The sequence below is a fragment of the Cricetulus griseus genome (assembly GCF_003668045.3).
Source record: "Cricetulus griseus strain 17A/GY chromosome 1 unlocalized genomic scaffold, alternate assembly CriGri-PICRH-1.0 chr1_0, whole genome shotgun sequence".
Classification (NCBI taxonomy): domain Eukaryota; kingdom Metazoa; phylum Chordata; class Mammalia; order Rodentia; family Cricetidae; genus Cricetulus; species Cricetulus griseus.
Window position 1 is genome coordinate 144,318,563 of NW_023276806.1, and position 17,077 is coordinate 144,335,639.

Consider the following 17,077-nt stretch of genomic DNA (forward strand, 5'->3'; position numbering starts at 1 on the left):
ATGTGCCACCACTTCCCGGCCCAAATTTTTTTTAGATATGCACATACAATAGTACCATTGCTATAAATAGAAGGCAAGAAAAACCCACAGGTAAGGACTGTGGCCATCTTTTGAGCAGGTGTAACAACAAATAGGGATTAGGGGTTATAGCTGAGGCCTCCTTAAGTACTAGGAGTTATACCTTTCCAACCTGCAGTCCTATGTAAGTAAGTACTGATTTTTATTATTCTGTAAATGTTAAGTATATTTTATACATTTACATGGAACAGTCATATAGTACCTAAAGATACTTCTTCTAATAAAAGCTGTTAAATTATTGCCTAATGCACAGAAAACACAAATAGAAGCCACTATGGGGGCCAGAGTTTAAATCACACTTATTTGTGTGTGTGTGTGTGTGTGTGTGTGTGTGTGTGTGTGTGTGTGTGTACACATGCACAAGTAGGGGAAGCACAATTGCCCCATGGTACACTTGTGGAGGTCAGAGAACAATTTGTAATAACTGGATCTTTCCTTCCACACCACTTGAATCCCAGGAATCAGACAGAACTCAGAACTCAGATTGTCAGGTTTGGTCAAAAAATACTTTTACTCACTATGCCAATTTCATTGGCATATTATGACAACAGTTTTATTATATATTTATTAAAAAATACACAGAAAATCCAGCTCTCAAAGAAGAGAAAATGACAGCAGCCAACTGAACTAAAGCCTGTTATTACTTTATAAAGAGGAGAGAATATTTTCCCAGGTCTTCCTAACAAAGAGATTAAATCCCAATAGCAAGAACTAGCTTGTACAGATAGTATCTCATCATTCTTCAAGTATCTTAAGGGAAAAATACATTTATAACATTTTTCAAGAAAAATATACTTAATTATTCTTATATTACTCTATTTTGATAAAGAAGCAATTTAAAAGGTCTGGCAATGATAAGCCAGACCACCCTCACCCCTAGTATGGCTTAAAACAAAGCTGGATTAGTCATTTTTAATTTTCAGTAAATGCTTTCAAGTTATTTTAGTTTTCCTTGCAAAAGCAAGGTTAAACATAGGTACTGTAACATTTTACAAGAGGAATTTTAAAATATTCTTATTTTCTTAATTTGCAAAATGTGATGTTGACATTCATTATGCTGTGAAGCAACTTCCTAAACACAAGGAATTACAAACCAGCAAATAATCTCATCTTCATTAGCATCAGCAACTTCAGGACCAAACGCACTAAAGACTCAAAACCTCGGAAGGTGGTACAGCCTGTAATTTATACTATTTCAAACAAAACTACTGCAGCTGGAAGCCAGTGCAAGCACTAGGATGGGAGGGGGTTAAAGATGGGAAAGGAGAAAATCAGAGTCCTCTTTAGACACAATAATTTTTCCTGAGATATACTATTCAAGAATATATCTGTGTGTTTATGGTCCAATATAGGTTCTGATGTTCAAATGTCTTACCAAGAAAGGAAGAACTGCTTCGATTCATGGAAGAAGGTGACTTCTAGGTGTCTTTATCTGTGAAGCACTTTAATGAAGGTTCTCTTGTGTTTGTCATCTAAGATTATACCAGCAACACCTAACATGGTCCCCTGGGGAACATGATACAACCCTTTATAGTAGAAAAGCCACTTCAAAGCAAATCGTCTTTACGCTGATATTTTCTATTAGCTGTCCATGTAGACTCCGGACATTTTTCATGCTATCAGAGTGAAGAGGGAACTGACTTTAGCTTTAAGAGAAGTTACTATGTGATACAGAAATGCAGAACTCACATGGTCTAAGTTAGCTTTAATGAAACCAGGATAATCACTGAACAAAGCTTTGCTACAAAATAATTCAAAACTTTAACATTTAAGAATTAGTTCAAGCCAGGTATAATGGTACATGCCTGTAAGCCCATAACTTTCAGGCAGGTAAGGCAGGAAGATTCAAGCTCAGCTGAGATGTATGGGGAACCCGTGTCTCTTAAGCAAATAAATAAATATGAAATGGGCTGAAGTTTTCAGCAAGGAAGACAGGCTATTCTCACACAAAGCAATGTATCTACAAGCTAGCTTAAAAAATAAAAATGTAGAAAGTAGCTTTTTACAACAAAGAAGGTTAGCTACCCATTTGATAACAAATCTTAAATATGATCCAGAGGGAATGGGTATCTCTCATGAGATGAGCTATGGTTCAGTTCCTCCTTTGGTACTCCTGTTCTATAAAAACAGACAAAGGGAGAAAACAAGCTTAATTGGTCAACATGTCTGCTCTTCCCAATAAACAGATCAGAATGAAACAACCCTACCCTTTCCAAGACTGTAATAGTATTTACACTACCAGGAAGTAAACTGATAAAAAGGAGGGATAGGCAGGGCTGAAGAGATGGCCCTGTGGTTAAAAGCAGTGGCAGCTCTTCCAGAGGACTCAAGTTCAATCCCTAGCATCTATCTGGTGGTTCTCAACCGTCTGTAACTCCGGTTCCAGGGGATCTGATGACCAATTCTGGCCTCCACAGCATCGGGCATGCACATGGTGCATGGACATATATATGCAGACGAAACACTCTTTGCAGAAATTTTTTGAAAAGTTTAATGGTGAGATAAGCTTATAAGAAAAAATGTGGAAACTATGCAATTTTCGGGAGAAACTAAGTCATGGCTATACTAGAACAGATAGCAAAGATTATCCTGACAAATGTGAATTATGCTGACAATGAGTAAGGAAAGTCAGTCTCTCCAGCTATTCCAAAGAAAAATAGGGAAATCCCAAGAAATGGGAAGAAACTGTACTTCAGAAAACAATTATGTTTTTAAGCAATTATGACCTCTCCTTTAAGTTGATATAAGTCACATGAAAGAGACACACAGGGCTAGAAAACAGGAAAATGAAACTAAATGAATTTAATGAATAGTACTTACTAAGCATGTAACTAAAGGCATTTAACTCCTTGTTGACTCTGAAGCTAAACTCTACTATAACAATCATAGAAATCTCAAAAATACTGATACGGCATTTTAAAAATGAAGACAGCAGTATCATTTAATAAGGTCTTATACAGGAATAAATATTTAAGCTGCATCTTGAAGCCAGAAAGGGTGGTGTGCATCAGAAATCTTAGCACTTGGGAGGTTCCTATGAAGGTATTCAAGACCTTTCATAGTTTGGAGCCATCCTGGCCTACATGAGATGCTGTCTCACTGGACAAATGAATAGATCAAAGAAACTAACTGTACATTTAAAAAAGAGCAGCAACTATAAGAGAGAAGGACATTTTACAATGGGAGACCAGGAAAAAAGCACACTCTAAAAGACAGTGAAGAAAACTATCCAGTGGGGTTTGTGAAGAGAAATACAAGACGAAATTGTGAGACTAAAATCCGACATAATTAAGAGCCTTGACTAGCAGATAAAGACATTACACTATGCTCTTAGTAAGCAATCATTTACTGCTTTCCATTTGCTGGGTCAAATGCTGAGGCATGAGACACACCTGGAGATCTTTATAAACATGTGTTACCATGCTTCACCCCAGAGATTCTCAGCAGAGCAGACTCTGGCTAAGCAACGCTCCCAGGTGATCCTCAGACACAGCCCAATCCATGCCACAGCTCTAAGTAACAGGAAGCTGTTGTCTCTTCACTAAAGGAGTAATACAAATGTAAGTCATCCAGCCAATTTTCAATTACAGGGTTGAAGAATTCAAAAGTGGTATTTTGGGTTGTAATTTTCTATTTTTATTCATGTTATTTTCTTTGAGATCTACTTTATAGGCTTCATATATTCTTTGGCCATAGGCACACATCTGTAGGAACCTCTATTTAACCATAACCTCACTTAATAGCAATTTTTTGTTTTTTTTTTTTTTCTAAAGAAAGATGGACCTCATATACTAGAAGGCAAGGGCTTAATAGAAGGCAGAAGTAGGCCATATAGTGATAAAACAATAAAGACCTGACCTAAGCTAGTGATAATAAGAATGGAAGTACTGAGGGAGATGAAGCTAGGCCTAGTGCACACTTCCCAGAGCTCGGGAAGCTAAGGCAGAAGGATCAAGAGTACACACTGAGTGGGAAGCTAGCCTGGATTATATGAGATCCTGTCTTAGAAAACGCATGAAGAGGGTGAGGAGGGAGGGAGGAACAGAATGAATATATCCTGACACTCTAAAACTTATTAAAAGATTTCTCTCATATGAAAAAGAAAGCTTTCGGAAGATTAAAATCTGGCCACATTAAAATCACAATAACTGCTTTGTCAAGGAGACCATTACCACACTACACTGGTAAGGCATGACAAGATAGGAAGAAAATATAGTACAGAGACATCAAAAGATGGCACAATTGTATCTAATAGCTCTTAAAACTCAATAATAATGTGCAAAGCCAAATTTTTAAGCAGACCAAATAAGAAGTGATATTTCAAAAAAGGTACATCATAGGCGTAAGAAAGAATGCTCAGTGTGACTCAGTAAGAAATGCAAAGCCAAACAAACAAACAAAACCCCACATGTGATTTCATTACACAGCTTGAGGAATAGCCAAGATAAGAAAGACTAAGCACACAGGACAGTTCTGCTCACAGGCTGCTGGTGGGAGTGTCGGGTGATGAGCTTCTCTCAGAACAGTCTGTAACCCCAGCTCTCAGAAGGCAGAAGGTCAGTGCCTAGGCTAAACAGTGAGACCTGGTCCCAACCTCCCTACCACTCTCAAAAAATCGTTTATAACCATAATTTTCTAAAAATGTGATGGGTTAAGAGCTATGTCTTTGCTTTAACTATTCAAACAACATGGGTATATAATAATGCTTAATTTCTCCATTATATTAATAAAAAAGAGCTTTGAAGTCTAAAGCAAATCATCACCTCCAGAAGCAGACTACAATCCTTAGCCAGCAATTAGATTCTTAGGTACTAACCAAAAGAAATGAAACAACTATATCTCTACAAAGCATTGTGCACATATAATAGGCTTGTCACCAAAAGACAACCACAATTATTAAAGTTTGGGAAATTTAAGCCTTAAAAAATATAACAACTAACTTGACCAAAACTAGTAGGAATGTCCTTTTGAATGCTGTGAATGCTGTGTTTCTCTTATTAGTTGATGAATAAAGCTGTTATGTCCAATGGACAGGCAGGATGTAGCCAGGCAGAAAGTATAGGCAGGGCTACCAGACTAGAAGAATTCTGGGAGAGGAACACAGGGAGTGAGTCTCCGAGGAGATGCCATGTAGCTGCCAAGGAAGAAAGAGGCTTGGGCATTCTCCAGTAAGCCAAGACCACATGAAGATACACAGATTAATAGAAATGGGTTAATAATTAAGAGAGAGCTAGCCAATAAGAAGCCTGAGCCATTGGCCAAATAGTTTATAATTAATATAAGACTCTGTGTGTTTATTTGGGACTAAACAACTGCAGGAATAGGCGGGACAGAAACTTATGTCTATAAAAACTTAAACTAGCAAGTGCCAGTAAAAGCTAGACTAAAATTCCTTCCCAGATTAAAGCTGTTTTATACACTGTGTAAAGTTGGTCAAAGAAAACACTCTTCCCAACTGATCAAGTTCCTCATTTGTAAACGGGGGAAATGATTTATACACCATGCTCCTATAAGAATTCTACGAGCTAACCACATGTAAAAGCACTAGAAGACATTTATTTGTCTTAAGCATTAATCACTGTACTCTTGTAATCAATTCTTCCCACTCAGAAGGGGAATTAGTGGTTGTATTTGACATATTGTGGGCTATCAGGGTTTTCTAGATTTGTTTATCTGCTATAGATCATCTCATCACAGACTTAACAGATCTCATGTTGTTTTTATGGGGGTTGTTTGTTTCAGACAGGCTTTCATACAGCCCAAGGCTTTCAACTCCACATCCTCCTCCCTCAGACTCCCAAGTGCTATGATTACAGGCCTGCACCATCACAGCCCAGTTTACAGTTGTTTTAAGTTAAAAAAAAAAAAAAGTTAGTATTAGTCATGGGCTTACCCACACTTCGAGAACTTCTTTTATTTGTTCATTATTATTGTGTGTGAGTTCATGATGAATTGGCGGGGGGGGGGGGGGGGAATGCATGCAGAGATCAGAGGATAAATTTATGGAACTCAGTTCTCTTCTACCATTATATGAACTTGAGGCTCAACATCAGGCTGTCAAATTTGCTCAGCAACTAATTAGCCACTGAGCCAGCCAGGCCCACACTAAAAAGAAATTCCAAGTGAGCCTCTAAAAGATGCTGGAGTATAGCATTGGCTGACATGTCTACCTTTATCCCAAGTAGAATCATTTTAGTCAAAATAGTTATGACAACTGCTACTGTAATAACCATATCAACTATTAGGAGTTATTATCTACCAGATTCTACTCTTAAGTTTTTTTTTTTTTTATGGATATGAGCTTTCTTTAAAACTCAGGGAAATATGATATGCTAAAAACTATTATCTCGATTTTTAAAAGATTTGATTTTTAATTATGTATAAATGTGTGTGGGGAGGTGTATGTGCACATGGGTGCAGTGCTGAAGTCCCTTGGAGAAACCCAGAAGATCTTGAGTGAATCCCAGACAATTGGACATTTAGTTATTTACACAGTTGGAGTTTGGTTTTGCTTTGTTCAGATTGTGACTGTGCACTGGTTCTTCTTCTTGAAGAAAGTATCTTAACCTAATTTTGCTTTTTTACAGGAGCTTACAGCTGAAAGGCTTTGAATTTTAAAAAAGATTCTGGATTTTTAAAGTGATTGGATATTTTAAAGAGATTGGAAAGTTAATGTGTTTGAATTTCTAAGGACTGTGGGACTTTTAAAGTTATTATATCTTATATTGTGATATTAACATTCTGTCTTGGGAATAAATGAGAAAGGAAAGGTTCTAATTGAAAACTGATGTGTTTGTGTGTCAAGCTGACAAGGGATCAGTTGTACTCTAGTTTTATGTCAACTTGAGACAAGCTAAATTCATCAGGAGGGAGCTTCCAGTGAGAAAATGCCTTCTTGAGATCCAGGTGTAAGTCATTTTAATTAGTGGTTGATGGGGGAGGGCTCAGCCCATTGTGGGTGGTGCCATCCCTGGGTTGGTGTGCCTGGGTTCTGTAAGAAAGCAGGCTGAGCAAGCCATGAAGAGCAAGCCCTTAAGCTGCATCCCTCCATGGGCTCTGCATCAGCTTCTGCTTCCAGGTTCCTGCCCTCACTACTTTAGATGATAAAGTGTTATATGGAACTGTGGGCAAAATAAATCCTTTCTTCCCCAAGCTGCTTTTGGTCATAGTGTTTCATCACAGCAATAGTAACCCTAACTAAGACAACCATCTTTTGGCAAAAAGATTTACAAGTGGTTAAGAGCACTTGCTATGATTTCAGAGGACCTTAGTTACCAGTACTCACACCAGGCAGTTCATATCTGCCTGTTCTCCAACTCCAGGGGGTCCAGACAAGGTCCCTTTTCTGGCCTCTGCAGGTACCACATTCACATGCACATACCCACATACAGCCACACATACAAATAAAATCAGTCTTAAAATATAAAAAAAAAAAAAACAAATGCCAATATTGTTAGGTAAAAGGTTGATAAGAACAGGATGTTTGCAAGGCACTGCCAAACATAGCATTTCTGTTCTACTCAAAGAGGAAAAGATGCAACTTTCAATATAGTGCCACTTGATCCTACAACTCAATTTCATGTCCCCACTAGGACAACCAGAAATTAAGTGAATTCTCATATGTGATGGAACATATACCCCACCTTACAAAACACTATTTTTCAAAAAATGGTCAAAATTAATGTAATCAAATCTTGAAATTTCGGCAAATTTGTAGGAAATACAAAAAGTAAAGGAACAAATTAAATAACAGTTGAAGGAATCAAAGTGTCAATACCATTTAGGACACTGGGACAGTTTACTGAGAAGTCAAAGGCACAAAGGACATTCTTCAGTATTGAAGATGCAATAGCATAACAACTCATTTGTTTTGATTTCATCAAGCCTACTAAATAAAAACCTGGGGCTGGGATGTAGATCAGTGATCGAGGTCTCCCTTAGCATGCTGAAGTTCAATCCCCCAATACCACATAAACTGAGCACAGTGGCATCCACATGCAATCCTTGCACTCATGCAGAAGGATCATGAATTCAAGGTCATCATCCCCAATTGCATAGTTTGAAGTCAGCCGAAATTACATAGAACTCTGGCTCTAAAACAAGAAGGGCTGGGTGGAAGAAGGGCTGAACAAGCCACGTCTCAAACGGTAATTCATAAAGTTACATGAAAACCTGACATAGCTAACATAATAGAGGTACAAGATAACTAAATAATAGTTCCCTTTTCCCTTATCCATGGGTATTACATTCCAAGACCTCAGTGGACTCCTACAACCGTTAATAGTACTAAACTTTATACAGACTATACTATGTACAGACATACCTACTAATGTAAGTAAACATTAGTACCATAAAAGATTAACAACCACCAAAACAATAATTACAACAGTATACTGTAGTAGAACTCACAGTGATGTTCCCCCTCCCATGCCATAGAATGGGTATTTCGTCCAGCAGAATACCCTGAACCAAGGGATGACTCCCATTCTTGAGAGGACAGAGCAGGATCTTGGGCAAGATTTCACCACAATACTCAGAACTGAGTGCAACTTAAACCCAAGGAGTTGCTCATTTCTGGAATTTCCCAGTTAACAATTCCAAACTGTAATTCAGAGCAGATAACTGAAACAACCCAAAATAAAAAACACAAAAATAAATCCAAGTTCTGAAGTCTTAAAAGCAAAAGCTCGCCCACTGAAGCTATGGAATGCTACAGGGAACCTGAGACTATGCAGTAACACTCTGAGTATCAGAAACCTCTATAAACTAGGAAATGCAATCCCAGAGCCTGTGGGAGTCTCTCACACCATTTTACAGGGTCTGCAAGGCTATAGCCAGTTTCGTAATACAATATTAGTCACCAAGTTCTCTGCTGCCATGTACTACTCATGGAAAAAGAATGTGTTTTGTTGACAAGTCATCAAAAAAGCAGTGGAAAAAAAAAGAACTATTAATCTTGAGCCTTTTATGCATACAGATTTAAATATTCTGTGTGATAAAATGAGAAATGTATAAACCACTATCCTGAAGTATATTTTTTAATACAAAATTCAAAGCAGACCAGTTTTAATTTAGTGGTATGCTGAAAATTCACAAATGCATTTTCCAATTCCATTTTGCCTCCAAATTTTAAGAGTACTATTTGTCAAGTTTTGCTGGACTACACAGAAGGCCTGATTTGTTATGTGTATATAGTTGTATATCCAGATTTTATTCATATACTTTAAGTCATCATATCACAACACACTGACTACATAGAAGCAGAAATAAAACCACAGTGTCTGTTTACTAATCTACATGTTAAAAAGATTTGCAAAAATACCAATTAGTAAGGAAGGGGGCATCATTTTTAATAAAAAAATATGACTCATGATCCAGCAATTCCAAATACTCAAATGAAGGAAATAGGTATTCAAGCAATATTTGAAATCCAGTATTTATTGAAGTTACAGTAGCCATGACAGAACCAACCTACATGCTCATGAATGGATAAATAAAATGTGGTATATGTGTGTGACTTTCAGCCATAGAACGCTAAATCCTACCACTAGTAGCAACACAGTAAGAACTGGAAGACACTATACTAGACGAAGCAAGCAGGCACAGAACTCAAGCACCCAGAGGTACAGGAGCTAAAAGAATCAATAATGTAGAAGCTAAAAGAACTAGTCTTACAGAAGTGAGTGTAAAATAGTGGTTAGAAACCAGAAACGGAAAGGAATTGGGGGAGGAAGGGTAGAAAATGAATAACAAACACTAACCAGCTTCAAATGTGTAAAATTCTCCCATTTCTGCAGACAGATTATCACTGTGTGCCCCTGCCTGGCCTTGAACTCACACTGCTCTTACCTCTGCACCCTGACTGTTAGGATCTTAAGTGTATATACTCTGTGCCAGCAACAGGGGTGACTAAATGTTCTGTGATACAGCACAGTAACTGTGGATGATCATAATTAATCACGTTTCTCAAAATAGCTAGTAGTGAGGATCTGGAAAATTTCAAACATGAAAGTACATGAAATGATGTTAAACAAAATTTCATTAATATTAACATGTATTTATTATTTTAGTTCAATTAATAAGAAAAATTTTCTAATTCCATAATACTATAATACTATAATTCCATAATACTATAATAAAGGGTTAATTTATATTATAGTAAATGCAACAGAACCTCTTTGAAATTTTCAGTATTTTTTATGGATGTAGGGAGGCCATTAAGACTAAAAAGTGAAAGAATAGGTGATTTACAAGAATGAAACAATTAACAAAATACATTGGTGAGTCTAAAGGCTGAATAACTAGAAAGGAAAATGCATTCTAAGTCCCTTGCAAATGATCCAAGCAAAATAAATGATGACAACAAATCTGCATAAATCCAGGTTGAAATGTACTGTGGCACAGCAAATGTCAGCTTTCTGAAAACAAACAAGAACTCCAGTCTGAGACTTCTTACCCTGGCTGTGAGGACTTGCAGGACTGAGAGATGGCTGGTGCGGTTCTTTAGTTGGTGTTGGATAAGCCTCTTTCCCTTGGCGCTGACTCATCTTTCCTGGGGTCAAAAGCTGAGGTTCGTCACTGTTAGCTACAACAGCTCAAGGAAAGAAAAGAAAAGAAATTATCATTGAAGTCATAGGCTTTATGAGACAATTAATAACTTGGAATAAAACGAACTCCTTTATGATTATATTAATCTTACTATTCTACTTCAATAAGCTTGCATAATCATTTTGTTTTTATGTTCAGTTACTATGAATCCAAGAGGAACAGACAGATGAGTCTCATTTAAATATATGCATTACAGAATTATAGACATTGTACATATCCAAATGATAGGGGCTCCTATGTACTGTGCATCTTTCACAGGGTAACACTAATTCTTCATTGTCTATCAGTACAACAGGGATAAGACAAGTCATTTCAGCGACAAGACACAAATGGTCAAAAAGTGTAAGATGTACAATTGTATTAACGATCAAAAGCACAAATCACTAGAGGAGAAAACCAAACTGTACACTAAATTGAATTTCTACTGTGATTTCTAATTTTTGATGGCAACTAGTTAAGATAGCAGTTTCAGAGACAGTGAAAGTTGAGGTTTGAAGACTGCCTTCCCCAAGACTATACAGCTAATAACAGACAAGATTCACACTTGCACTAAGTTCCAAAGTCTCTTCAAAAGGCTCTGTGGCAGGGGCTGGAGTGATGGCTCGGCAGTTAGGAGCATCTGCTGCTCTTGTTGGGGACCCTGGTTTAGCTCCCATTCCCCACATGGTTGATAACTATCTATTCCTCCAGGTCTAGGGGATCCAATGCTCTCTTTAGACCTCTGAGGACACCAACACATGCAAGTGGTACACAGACATACCTGCAAGCAAAACACTGACACAAAAGTCTTTTTTTAAAATACTGTATTAAAAAAACAAAAAAACCCCATATATCCCAACTATTCAGTTGGTAGAAAACTTTGCACTGCTTCTCACCCATGTGGCCAAACTAATAAATAAAGGAATAACCCAAAAGGATGAAAAGAAATATTGAAAGTGAAAGCAATGAGGGAATGGGAGAAATCAAATCTAAAGGCCCTATTACCTCCACATTGCTTTTCATGTTTCTGTGCTTACATTGTTTAGTTTCATCTAAAAAAAAAATGAATGATTAGGTCTTCACTTGCTAATTAACTAGAACTCTCATTGATATTTTTATCATTGTATCTTTTAAAAATCAAATGGCTTTCACATATTTCCTATTATGGTGACATATTATTTATAAAGCCACTGGAGATCAAAATACAAAGCTAGCCACAACCATAGAGCCAGGCAGTGGTGATACACACCTTTAATTCCAGCAGCCATAGAGGTCAGGTGCTGGTGGCACACACCTTTAATCCCAGGACTTGGGAGACAAAAGCAGATGGCTCTCTGTTCAAGGCCACACTGAACTACACAAAAATGATCAGTTTAAAAGAGAAACAGCTCACACAAAGATGATCTCAGCCCTTGGGATAAACGCCTTTAATCCCAACACTAGGGAGGTGGAGACAGGAGTGATATTGCTGGGCACAGAGAGGAATATAAGGTGGGAGGAGACAGGAACTCGGAGGGTTGCAGTCTCAGGCGTGGTGGAGAGCAGTGCAGTCTGCATTACATTTTGCAGATTCATGGAGACAGGATCACCCATTTTGATCTGAGGTGGTTGTGAGCCAACAGCGTGGGTACCAGGAACAGAACTCAGGACCTCCAGAAGAAAAGCTCTTAACTCCTGAGCTATTTCTCCAGCTCCTTAGGGTCTGTTTCTTGTTCCTTCTATCAGGAATACTCTGGGCCAGATTTTTACGTACTGTTTTTCCTCTTGCTTGCTGTCTGTATTCAAATACTATCTGTTGGGGAAAGTCTTTTGGTTTCTTCAGGGTGCTATTTATTATTATTACTTTCTTGGTTCTTGGTTTTAATGCAGCACAATCCAATCTCTATGTGTTACTGTGCACCCATCTCAAGCTATTGTCTGTCATCATGGTTTCCATGGTAGCTTGTATCACTATCTGAAATATTTAACTATTGCCTCCTCTCTTCCACTAGAAATTAAATTTCATGAGTGCAAGGCTTTTGTCTGCCTCATTTCCCCATAAATGCTTAATACTGATTTGCTCCTGACATAAAGATACTGCTTCCTGTTACACTAAAGGTATGTGTTAAAATTTTACTTAAAAGCCAATCAAAGTAGCTTTCTTATTTTTTTAAATTTATTTATTTATTACATATACACTGTTCTGCTTTACATATGCCAGATCTCGTTAGAGATGACTGTGAGCCTCCATGTGGTTGCTGGAAATTGAACTCAGGACCTCTGGAAGAGCAGTCAGTGCTCATAATCTGTGAGCCATCTCTCCAGCCCTAGCTTTCTTATTTTTATGAAGCTTCATTATCATAAGTATGTATTTTTGCTCCTCCAGTTACTAAATCTGATTCATTTGATTGATTAAAAAATAAATAAGATTTATAATTAATAGTAGGAATGCACAAAAAACTAAGTCATTTAAATAACATTCCAGAAAAACAATAACAGACCCCCATCATATGTGTAGTCTAGACATGTAATAAAGGCAAGGCACTAGGACAACTGGTTGGGCATACCAGACAAACAGATACCATCCTTCATTGTAACATATGTAATAGTCCCATGAAAATTAAAGAAACAAATGAAAATACAAAACTTAAAACTTTTAAAATGGGGTATTTCTATAGATTTGGGGTAGGCAATGCTCCCTTATACAAAGATGTAGTAGCACTAATAAAAAAGGAATTGATAAATACTATCACTACAACATCAAAATTATGAATTCATTCATCAGATAATCCCATAATGAACATGAAGAAACACTAAACAGGAAAATAACTTCACAACCATATAGTTAACAAAAGTTGTATCTGAAGTGTTTTCAAGCTATAGCTCCTATTCATCAACAAAAGACCAACAGCATCACAGAAAAATAGAAGGAATAACTGAGCAATATTTCACAAAAAATGCAAATGTCCAAAAAGCACATGAAAATATTCTTCCCGCTTAATAATCAGGAAGGTAGATATCCGTTTCACAGCAGGATATTTTATAGTCATCAGAACTGAAAAAATTAATAAGCTTGATAATATCAAATAAGGAAGATAGAATTATCAAGATATTGGCCACTACTGACTGGAGTATAAATTGATACTAGTACTTTGGGCAACAACTTGGGGCTAGCACATACTTGAATGCAACACAATCTTGTTTATACACCCAGAAAAACTCCTAGATGATCTAAGAGACAAGAAAAAGAATTTTCAAACAATACTGTTCAGAAAACAAACTAAGGCCCTCAAACAGCTTAAATACTTACCAACTAAAAATAAAATGGGTATGTAAGGAGTACTGGAGAAACAGCTCAGTACATAAGAGTACTAACTGCTCTTCAGACACACATGACAACTCACAACCACGTGTAATTCCAGTTCTAGGGGCACTAACACCCTCACTTGACCTCTGCTGGCACCAGATGCATAGACATGCATCCAGGCAAAGCACGCATACTCATAAAATAAAGCAACAATACTGATTCTAAAATAAAAAAAAAAAAACTTGAATGAGTTAGCCAAGTGTGTGGTGCACATGATTAATCCCAGTACTTGGAGGGCAAAGGCAGGGAGATCTCTGTTCTTTGAGAGCAGCTTACTCCCTCTAGGCAAGCCAGCACTACACAGTAAGACTGTCTCATAAAAAATAAAATGGGTTAATAAATGGTGACACAAGCATAAGCTAGAATAGTATATGGCATCTATTTCTGAATCAAACAGCATAGATGAATCACAGAAATATATCAACTACAAAAAACAAATTCTCAACATATTACATATACTATGATTCAGTCCTTTAAAAAACAGGGTAGGCAGGGCACTTGCCTAGCATAAGAAAGGTGCCCTGGACTCAAGTCTCTCATATCAGAAAAGAAACAAGAACCCAAACTGGCCAGAACTCACATACCCCTGTCTGTCTCCCTGATGCTGAAATTACAGACCTGTGTTGCCATGCCCAGCTCTCAAGTGACATCTTTTTTCACAGTGCTTTACAGCAAGACAGAAAGCCCATCTTCCTATTTGTTTTGTCTCAACCCATTCACCAACATTAACCATTTGCAGATGAAGGACACTCTTCATAACACAAATCAGTGTCCTACAGGAAGTGCACAACAGTGGAATATCTGAACAGAATCCCAAGAAGCACAATGACTTTGTTTTTGTGTGTATCCACTGACACAACTGATAAATACTTGCTAAATAACAGAAAAGCTATTTGGCAAATGAATCACCATTGCAGCCTAGTTTCTGACAAGTTATTCACCTGCCAAGGGTGACATTATAGTGCCCTCTGCTGGTTCCACTTATAGAGCAAGTAGATTACTTTGCAGCTCCTATTAACAGAAATCACAGTGGAATAATTAATAGTATAGTTACTGTATCAGCTGTGAATCTATCACCTTCCTTAGTTCCTGAATTTAACTTAGACATTTCAGGAATTTTGCATATTCTGGTGTTTGCAAAATTGTAGGCTACAGGGAGGCCAAGATAAGACGCCTAAGTAACTTGACTCCCTTTAACGTTTATGAAAGTCTGTCTTTCATGGAATTTTGGTACTGATAGGAAGTAGTAATATCTGTAGAAGGTATTTAAGATTTAAAAAATATTCTTGGCAAAATAAAAAACTGGGCAAAAAAGGATTTATGCTTTACTTTAAAATTTTCCACTGATAATATTGCTACGTAATATACAGCATATTTTAAATAGTAAAAACTGTTGCTATTTTTAAAAATTAGTGTGTTACTTTAACTTATCATTTTATTAAAAAATTAATGTGCATTCTAACCAGTATTTGAGAAAAAGTCAACTAACATAAACCAAAGATTGCATATATTCTACTTTTTATTAAAATATATTAATTATGAAATGAGTCTCATTTTGACATAATATATGCAATCATATTCATGTAGCCAATTAACCACTCTTTAGAATAACAATAACAAATGTCTCATTATGAAAAACTTTTGCCATTATCTTGCTCAGTCCCTTTCTGTGCACAGAGACGACTTGCAACAGTGAGGTGACTATTAGACATCAATACTAAAACTTCTAAATCAGTTTCCTATGTTATTATTCAATAAAAATCAAAACCTCTGTCCAAATTATGATCGAATAAAACTTTAATGATTTTGTTAGTCAACACTTTGCTCTCACTTTCTAGTGTCAGTAACAGTAGTCTATAGTGGGTGAGTAGCCCACTGCAGCTTCCTGGATAGTTAAGCTTTTAGCTTCAGACTTTTCAGCTATAATGTTTTATTAACTGGTCTTTCCAGAAGTTCTTTTCAGCTCAGTGATGCTATGATTTTTTTATTGTAACGACTTCTCCTGTCACTGTTTAGATGGACTGAAACAATCCTGAGGTGTCATGTTTTATTTATTGTGCTTACTCAAAAGCTACAATGTGCAATCTTATTCAGAAAACAAAAACAAAACCAGCAAAATTTGTTACAGCAAACTGGATATAATTTTATTTTTAAGGAAGATAATTTTCTAGAGCTCTAAAACATATTTTCAAAAAAAAACCCCAAACCACTATCAAATTGTATTAAAGCGCTACAAACCTAAACACTATTTCTCAGTTTGATGAGGCAGTTAATTCTTTATATGATCTCTTTATGCCTGTAATGACTGACCAAGGGTCTTGTGAGAAAGAGATCCTGAATAATGACTCATCCTTTAGAGGGGGAGAGGAGAATGGTTTCCAACCTTCCTAAGGCTGCATGCTTTGGTGACTCCCAGCCATAAAATTATTTCTGTTGCTACTTTGTAACTGTTAATTTTGCTACTACTATGAATTGTAATATAAATATCTGTGTTTTCTGATGGTCTTAAGTGACCATAAAGGGGTCAAGACCCACAGGTTGAAGATCACTGCTCTGGATGATTGTGTTGTCAGTACAGACTCTGTCCATGGCTCTCACATGGACTAGTACAACAACGGAGAGTGGGCATTGAGCATTTCTACAATCAAAACTGAAATATTATTTGTCATTTATAAGTAACCCCCAAATATTACCATGTCCCCAAAACATGACGTTCCAGCTTTAGCTACTTACTTGATGGCCCAAGGACATCTTTGCTATCACCAAGAAGCTTTTAATGCAGAGGAAGTGAGCAGCAAACACACACAATCCAAACCAGGAAGAAGCAGACACCGGACGGAAGCAGCAGTAAGACAAAAGGACAAGAGAACAGCGTTAGTCTGAGTAGGAAGCGCATGCACGTTAGTGTCAATCGTCGTAACTTTTAAGACACTTCCTTCTCTTACAACAAAAGAGTCTTGGCTCAGGCAATATCAAATATTTGCTTTAACCTGGGGAAGTGAAGGTAGGATGAGAACCAAAGTACATTGGTTGCTTTGCAATGACTCAAGCCAAAAGTTCCTTTTG

At 37.1% G+C, this 17,077-nt stretch overlaps 1 protein-coding gene across 14 annotated transcripts in view; it reads right to left on the reverse strand.

The window, feature by feature from the left end:
- Osbpl8 (oxysterol binding protein like 8) overlaps positions 1-17,077 on the reverse strand; it is a 121,828-nt gene that overhangs the window by 50,170 nt on the left and 54,581 nt on the right. For 7 of the 14 annotated variants that reach the window (XM_027392429.2, XM_027392428.2, XM_027392426.2 and 4 more), the window contains 2 exons: positions 16,745-16,781; positions 10,535-10,672 (listed from right to left, as the gene is read on the reverse strand). In XM_027392429.2, the coding sequence (XP_027248230.1) occupies positions 10,535-10,672; positions 16,745-16,781 (175 nt within the window). Of the gene's footprint in view, positions 1-8,487; positions 8,585-10,534; positions 10,673-16,744; positions 16,782-17,077 lie in introns of those variants that run through there. The other 7 variants (XM_027392435.2, XM_035450411.1, XM_027392437.1 and 4 more) reach the window with 3 other exon arrangements.